At 44.1% G+C, this 8769-nt stretch overlaps 1 protein-coding gene across 2 annotated transcripts in view; it reads right to left on the reverse strand.

Annotated features, from left to right (window-relative positions):
• GOSR1 (golgi SNAP receptor complex member 1) overlaps positions 1-8552 on the reverse strand; it is a 29094-nt gene extending 20542 nt beyond the window's left edge. Inside the window, exons 1-6 of one of the 2 annotated variants that reach the window (XM_083875144.1) lie at positions 8494-8552; positions 8033-8141; positions 6356-6443; positions 6058-6165; positions 4928-5019; positions 4704-4778 (exon numbers count right to left, since the gene is read on the reverse strand). In XM_083875144.1, the coding sequence (XP_083731270.1) occupies positions 4704-4778; positions 4928-5019; positions 6058-6165; positions 6356-6443; positions 8033-8141; positions 8494-8524 (503 nt within the window). In that variant the 5' untranslated portion in view covers positions 8525-8552. Of the gene's footprint in view, positions 1-4703; positions 4779-4927; positions 5020-6057; positions 6166-6355; positions 6444-8026; positions 8142-8493 lie in introns of both variants that reach the window. The other variant, XM_083875143.1, reaches the window with a different exon arrangement.
• Between the last annotated feature and the right edge of the window lie 217 nt (positions 8553-8769).

The raw sequence follows: 8769 nt of genomic DNA on the forward strand, positions 1-8769 counted from the left end.
GGGACTGACTAAAGTGGAGCTCAGCAGTTCTGAGGCTGCAGAGCAGGCAGGCAGCAGGCACCCAGGGAAGGGCTCATCACATTCCTCCCTCCCTGCTGCTTCCCCAAGCACCTTGGGATGGAAAAAGGAATTGTTGAATTAGCTGGTTTTCCTGCATTCTCTGTGTTTCCAGGAGAAGATGAAGGAGATGCAGTGGTGAATTGTGTGTCAGCTGGAACAGCCACTGCCCAGGCATCTCTGTGTCCTCTGCAACTGGGAATTAGGGAGGGGATGGGAAGGGAGGCAATCACAGTTCTCTGGTCTTAATCCAACCCTGAAGTTCAACTGAAATCCACAGGAACCTGAGCAGCAGCAGCACAGTGAATGGAAACCAGGGCATGCAGAACAGAGAACAGGGACAACAAAAGAAAAAGAAATTCTATTAAGGTAGGAAACTGGCAGCTTTCTCCCAAAAGATCAAGTCACCTGTAATCAAAAACCCTGCAAGGTGTCTCTGCATCTCGATGAGCTGATTTCTCTCTGCAAATCAGGGCTGAAGTGAAAATTTGTAAGGAAAGACAATATTTGGAGGAAAAACAGTCACTCCCTCCATTAAGATCTTGCCTGTATAACCAGCAAAGTTTGGAAGCAGGTTTCCTGGTGATTATTCTCTACTGAATGTGCCCGTTTCTGCCCAAACAACAGCAGGAAATTTGGAATAGTTCTGCTGATAACAAAATGCCATAATGAAAGCAATAAAAGTGTTTAGTACTCCAGAGTACTCCACATACATGAAGCACTGCACAAACACTAATTTCTCCTCATCATCTGAGGTATGTATTATTAATTAGCACCATTACACAACTGCTGCAGGTTCCTGTTATTCCTTTTGCTCACTTCTCTTATTCCTCTTTTCTCTTTCCCATGCAGCACACCTTCCTCTGATTTGTTTGCTCTCCTATTTCTCCTCCTTCAAAAAAAGTTTCTTACCCACCTACTCTGGTACCCTGACCCCTCTCTGGGCCAGTTTTAAACATTTTAAGACACACAGGGGTGTCTGAACACTCGCAGAAGGTTCATCTCATCTACCTGCATCACTCACACACTAAACTCCAACTAACAGGTTTTTTTTTTTAAAAAAAAATTGGATTGATTCACAGGCTGCATAGCAACACTCAGCAGAAACCTGACAATAATTAAAAACACAGGCACCTGCTTCACCACCAGCCACCTCTTTTAGAAAGGGATAAATGACTAAGTTTTGAGTGCTGGAGCTGAGTAATAATCACACAGTTGCCCCACAACGACAGAAAAGTGGTGTGTTTTCACCTCGTTTTACAAGGAATTCATCATAGGTAATAGTAATAACATCTGTAATTTCAATCTAAACTTCTGAAGATTTCATCAATTTTTACACAAACTCATCAGTACCCCTTGGTATCATTCACCTACAACACCAGGGAGATTTTCACTTGCATACACACACAATATTGCAAATTTAATCAAGGACATTAGTTCCTTCTTTGCTGACTTAGACTGTAACTCATCGATAACTGCAGAATTTCTCAGGGCAGACTCTAAGTTGACAGAATTGTTTCCTCCAAGGCAGCACTTTTCAGAGCAGTTTTTAAAATGCTAAGCTATATCTATTCATCAAAATTGTCTTCTTTAGATGGAAAACAGCATTAGAAGAAAAAGGATGATTTGTCTATACCCCTGGCCAAAAGCACACAAACAGACAAGATGAAATACCTTTAGGGAATGGCACAGACCCAAGAAAACAAGATTTCAAAAATTAACAGCAAATATGACCACATTAGATTGAGGATATCTTTAAGCATCTATAATGCCAAAAAATCTGAGGTATTAAGTAAAAATATTAACAGGGCATCAATACTCAACAACATCTGTCTGCCAACCTTATTTTAATTAACAGGGGTTAATTTTTTTATTTAAAAATTAAGTGTTACTGTTCATCTCTCCAGCAGTTGATAAAGCTATTCTTGAATTCCCTTTATACAACTTAGGCAGGAAACTGAGTGACTTGGAAACTTCATGCCTCCTATCCACAGCCAGCAGAACTTCTAGACAAATCTTTCCCAACAAAGAGCTGGTTTATCAATGGACTGAGCAGCAGTGAAGCTTTTGAAGGGAGAAGAACACGACGTGTTTGGTCTCACCCTGCCCAGTGTGGGGTGTGGCAGCACAGGCCCCCCTGTGCCCCCTCTGCCCGAGGGCTGCCCCAGCTCCACTGGGATTCCAGGCTGGAAATCCCCACTGCTGCCAGCAGCACTGACACAGCAGCCAGCCCCACCCTGGCCAAGGGAGGCCAAATGGATCCAGGATCCTCAGGGCTTAATGGAAAGCCAGGCACAGGCAGGGTTTGCGCAGCGCTTTTTGCCGTTCCCTTCGTGCCTAATGTGTGTTGGAACCTTTTACTCATCAGCATCTGCTACTCACAGGTTTTTTCATTTCCTCTCCTTTTTTTAGGATTACCTACATGTGTAACATTAAGGGGATCTTCCTCGTGGTGTTCACAGTGTGACACAAAAAAATGAGAGAGGCAGATTTAGGCAAAAAAAAGCAGGAGAGTTTCCTGTCTCTCATTCCACACTGAAATACCCCACAAACAATCCCACCCTGCAGCTTTTTGAAGAGCATTCATGGGAAACACAGCCCAGAGAAAGCCCCAGTTTGTGTTTATCCTGTCTCACATGGTTGTGCATAAAGGAAAAGGCTGACAGAAGAGTCTGGCACTCAGCAGTGGGGCAGCAGTTCACACATTCTGTTATCAGAGCATGCAATAAATATGCAATAGGTCAAAGTACTTAATATGATAAATTAAGCAGGGTCAAAACCAAGTGAATGCTCCAATATCTGATATGAATACGTAATTCCTGTGGCATTATTACACTGCTTTGGGGAATATAATAATACATTGCAAAGTTTATGTTTCTGTGTCTGTTTTTCAAGCTCTTTTCAGAGATTTCACAGCACTGAAAACATTTGGATTTTTACTCCAGTGTCTTCGTGTAAATATATTCATCATCTACTTCTGTCAATTAGTCTGGCACCAGGATTTACTGCACTACAAATATTCAGCATCATGACTCACACAAAGCTTGTCAGTTTATCCTAGGAGCATGTTTGGTGTCATTTGCCAGCTCCTGGTGATTTCTTGGGACCTTTTCTTAGCTTTTGCGGCTTTTTTGGCATGAATAGCTCATTAACTGCTTTCTCTGAAGACAAATATGTTGAAACTCTCTAATAATTTCCTCTGCCAGTATCTTTTTCTGAGCTTACTGATTCTCAATTCAAAAGTTTTGCAAGCTTTGATTTCTTGCCAATGTTGTCTAGTCCTTTTACACTGGATTTTTTTCACAGTCCTTACAGTTATCTCCACCTTGCAGAGTATTCCATGATTAGTTTTGGCCCTGTTTACTAAAGATCCCCAACCCACACTTATTTCTGGTTTTCTTTACCTCTGTGTTGTGGTGGGTTTTTTTTCAAACATTAACATTTTCAAATAACCACCCAGATGGTTTTAAACTCTTTCTAAAACTGCCTTAACTTTATTTGTCATGCATTTTAATCTTATCCACATACTGCAGAGTTTAACATATTTTAAAAACCAAATAATCAACGCCTCAAAAAATGTTAGGCTCCAATTCTGAAGACATTTGCCAGATAATATTTACAAAATGCTGTAAGTTTTCCCCTCTTAATTTTTGCAAACTTCTAAATAATGCACTCAGGGCAATATCAGTTTCTTAGAGGGGTATTTTGCAATTGCAGAAATATTTAAACATTCTGTTTGTAGATCATGCTTAACAAAAGTCACAAATCAAGCTTTCAAACAACTAATTTTTAAGTTTTAAAGATACTAAAGAAAACTGAGGATGAAGTGGTGATAAGCCACAATTGAAGAAAAATTGTTTTAATTTCCTGTGAAAGTTTTTTGTGCCTTTGTGGCTATAAGTTTAAATATAAGAAAGCCACATGTGATTATTTATTTATTTGGTTTTTTTTAAATGCAAGCCTGCCCTCTCGTGTGAGCCTGAGGTTTAGCACAACTCCAGGCAAGGAGAGAGGTAGAAGAGCAGAGCTATCTCCTGACTCTCTAAAAAGCACAAACCCTCCAGTTGTTTGCTCTCACTTGTGCTGTTTTTGCTGAACAGAGACACACAAAGCAGCTACTCAGAACTTAGTGCCCTCTCTGCAACAGGAATAAGAACAAAGTGCTTCCTATTTGGCTTGGTATCTGCTAACCTAGAATCAATTTGCAAATATTTAACTGAGTAGGTAATTTTGGAATTAATCTCTTCCACCGCTTTTTGTTCACATTTGGTACAGACAAAAGGAGAAGAGGTTTTTCTCTGTCTGACTGACAAAAAAAAAAAGGAGAGGGAAACCCAGCAAAATAATGGGAGTTTCTGTTTTGTTTCTTAAACTTTCACCCTGTCAGAGTGAAACATCTACTCCCTTGGGAGGAGGAGGTCTGAGTCACAAGTGACTTGCAAAACCCCCTGAAAACAACACTAAACTGTCACTGACGAGATCCTAAAGCCCAAATCACTGACACTGCCACGACTGTTATCTACCCCACACAGCTCACTCTCAGCACAAGCCATAAATGTTTAACCAGCTGCATGAAATTCAAATGTTTCACCTCCCCAAGAAAAATCAGGCACCTCCAACAAAAGCAAACAGGAAACAACACCTACTTCCGAAGGTGTTCATGCTCCTTCAGGAACAGTTCTGTTCTTCTGTTGTTCACCCCAGACCCGCTTTTGTACGACCTAAAATCCAACAGAACAGAACCTCAGTGAGAATTGTGAATTCAAGGAACTTCTTCTGCTTTATTCAGAGCACAGACATGAGCTATGCCAAGCATTCTCTCCACCTTCTCCCTCTGAGGACAGTCCCACACCTTTCCCATACAACTTACTCGATGTCTTTCCGTACTGATCCCAACAGATTCTCCCTTTCTCGTATTGCCAAGAAGTTTGCTTTGGTTTTGTGGAATTCGTGTGTGTAATCCTGTAATAACAAACAGTTATCCCAAAATTAGGGTCCTGAGGCCAACTGAGCAACACAATACACCCACAGGAGACCCAGACACCTTTAAAATTGTCAACTGTTCTCTAATACAAAGACCAACTTAGGAATTTAACAGCAAAAATTCTGGAAGTTAATCCAAAGTATTCTTAAAACTCACTGCTGTTAGAGTAGTTGCTAAGTTTGGTGGCTGCAGCTACAGTTGCGGAGGGAAATCCACTGTAATTCCTTCTCCCAGTTTCAGACATCCTCACCTTTCTGATGAATTATTTTGTTTTGAAATTTCCCATCAGAAGCCCTAACAAAACCTACTTCTTCGGCGTGGTGAAGATGTTCTTGAGTTTATTTGCTTGTTACACCAGATTAAGAAAAAAGTCTTTGCTGAACAACAAAGATGACTTTTATTTTTAAATTGCAATTTTACATTTCAAACCATTTCAGCAGGTGGTATGCACCAAAACCATTGTAACCATTCATAAAAATGCTATTGTTCTTCACACTGTGTATGGATAGCCCAGATACCAAACAGAAATCAAATTGTACATGACCAGCCAAATTAAACAGGCATTTTAACAGTACTATACCATGAAAACATGGTTAATTTATAGCACTGACTGGCACCTTTAAATATCACATTTCCTTCATCTCCCTTGAGAAGCTTAGGAGCTTTTACAACCATGTTTTCTGAAGGGTGATGTTCCCTTGCACATTTTTATGTGACAAACTACACAGTAATTAATTACATTTCCCTTTTTGCTATATAAAACCCACCCACATAAGGCAGCACCCTTTCTTGTTCTTTCTCAGCTAAATTCTAGTCACCAATATGACATAAAAAGCACTTTTATTTTCAACTCAAAGAGTTCAGCGGGTGCCTGGAGAGAAGCAAAGCGAGGTGGAATCAGTGGCATTCCCACCTCCTGGTGAGACACTCCAGCACGCTGTGCTATCAGCATAGATAACAATAATTATTTTAGCCAAAGGAAGACCATGAAGGCAGGGAGGAGGCCCGTTGGTTACCTGCAGGATGTCCCTGTGGCGCTGCAGCGTGTGCATCAGCGCCGCGTTCAGCGACGGCACGCCCGCGCTGTTGGTGTACTCTGCCATCTTGTCGTTTATCCCAGTCAGCTGCAGCAAGGGAAAATACCCCAGAAAAGGATTATTCTTGCAAGAAAACCACACTGCACAAGCTGAAGGAGCCAGCTAGTCACACACACCCCATCTAACACCCAGACTTGGATTTCCTAATATGCAGCACAGAAACCCGGATTGTGGTATCTCCTAAATGCTGAAATAAACCCAAAGTAACTCGAGTTACCTTTCCCAGAAGTTGCTCAATCTCCACAGCCATGGTCTCAAACATTCTGTCCTGGCTTGATCCATTTAATAGAGGAGTTGTGTCAGAGCTAAGGAGGAGAGGAGGAGCAGTTACTGAAGAGTTGCATCATTTTGTGAACGCCAGAAATAACGAAACACCAGCGACAGGGGCTGGAAAGCTCCACTAAACCCAGGTTTGCTAGAGATGAAATAAGCTCTGAAAAACTGCATTTTCTTATTCTGCATGCCTTTAACTCTTATCTGAACAGATGACACAGGAAATACAGCCTCTCAGGGAAGAAATGCCTGTCACCACACACCTGTCTGGTATCAGTGTTCTCTTCCCCCCAACTTTTAAGCTTGATTTATTTATTTACTGGCAGGAGAGAGCACTGCACTCTTTGCATGTTACTCCAGCAACATAATCACACCTTATTAGCAGAGTGTTAGGACAACCCTCTCACCTATTAAGCAATCACAGTCCTACAGAGCAACACAGAGCCCATCATTTATCACAATTAGTTTCACACACCTTCCCTATTTGCTTATAAACTGAAACCACAAGGAAAAGCCACATCTCAGACCAGCCTGCAGAATTATGGCAACTAATACCCCTCAGAGACTACTCATGGCTCTGGTAACCTGCCTTAACTTGAGTAAGAGAATTAAGTTTGGCACAGGACAGCAAAAACAATGAAAATAATTAGATACATGGCAAGTAAAAGCAGTGAGGCAGAAACAAAACTGAAACTAGTGTTGTTCAAGAGTAACATGATTGTTGCTGAGGTGCTCTCAGGCTTCCAGAACTGTAAATTGAGGGAGAAGTACAAAATGAAAGCTATTAAATAAAATAAAAATATCAACACACATAATTAACACATCAACACTCACAACTGATACAGTTAATAAACAAATAAAAGGTTGCAAACAGACAGAGAAGTTGATAATTCCTGCAGGGAAGAGCTCATCTCTGGCTCACAAAACAGACTTGAAAAGTTTTACCACATTAATTCTTCAGTCAAAGATAAATGTGATTAAAGCAAACAGAAACTATCCCTGTATACACAGACCATGTGTATATACACACATCTAAAAACTTATGTGCAGCACTTATTATTCTCAATTCTCACTGTCCATGGCAGAGGGGATGGAGCAAGATGATCTTTGAGGTCACTTTCAATCCAAGCTGTTCTGTGATTATTACTCACCTCAGCAGCAAGACAGGAAGAAACAGCCACTCGTATTGAAGGGAGGGCTTGTTCCCTGCACAGCTGCTCAGTGCTCCAGCTCCCTTAAAACTGGGATTACAAACAGCACACCAGCCCACCTGGGAGGTGGAAAGCTAAATTCCCCTAATACTGAACTCCCTGAAAACCTCCTGTTAGTTTAACACAAGAAAAACTCGGAATTAAGCCAACATAACGAGCATTAAAAACTCACTGATCCAACAGAGAGTGAAGTTTAAATCCAGCTTTTCCCCAGTGACCTGTCACCCACAGCTTGACTCACACATCAACATCACATCAGGACCAATACCAGCAGCAAGAAGCGCTGAAAGCTCCCCAAGAACCCAAGCGTTGAGAGCCACAGGTGGGCCCGGCACTCAGCGAACCATAAAACCGCACCAAAGCACCACGGGCAGCGTTTAAAACATAAAGAAACGGGCTAGTACCTATACCTGTCGCGTCTTCCGTCACGGGCGCCGCTGTAGCTGGTGCAGAGCTTGCTGAAGGAGACCAGCTTGAGGTCCAGCTCGTTCTCCAGCTGCCTCGCCTGTTTCCGCAGATCTGCCCGGGGAAGGGACAGTCACAGACCCGCACCGGGACCCCGCACCGCCGGGGGTGCTGCTCTCACAGGAAGAGAAACCCACAGGGGAGAGGGGACCCTCATGGCAGGGGAAGAGCCCCACAGGGCGCGGCCGGACACCCGCAGCCCCTCAGCCGCAGCGCCAGGAGGGTCCGCGGGGTTCATTCAGCAGCACCGGCGCCTCATGGCTGACGGGCCGGCACCGCCCGCGCCCGCCGGTCACCCGGGAGAGAGCAGAGGTGCCTCAGCGGCGGTGCCGCCGTGCCGTGCCCGGGCCGTGCCCCGGGGGAGCCCCTCAGTCGCCCCGCGCCCGCCGCCCCCCACCCCACTCGCCTTCCCAGTAGTTGCTGCTCCCCGCCGCCATCTTTGTTGTCCAACGTCAGCGCGGGCCGGGCGGGGCAGAGCGGCCGCGGGGAGCGGGGCAGGCCGGGACGGGCGGGCCTCCCCGGACAGCGCCGCCTGGCGGACGGGAGGGAAAGCGGCGCTGTTGGTCCGGTCCGGTCCCGCTCCTCCAGTCCCGACCCCGACCCCGACCCCCCCATCCCCATCCCATCCCATCCCACTCCCGCTCCTCCAGCCCCGACCCCCATCCCCATCCCAATCCCGCTC

The sequence above is a fragment of the Zosterops lateralis genome (genome assembly GCF_965231275.1).
Source record: "Zosterops lateralis genome assembly, chromosome: 19".
Lineage (NCBI taxonomy): Eukaryota > Metazoa > Chordata > Aves > Passeriformes > Zosteropidae > Zosterops > Zosterops lateralis.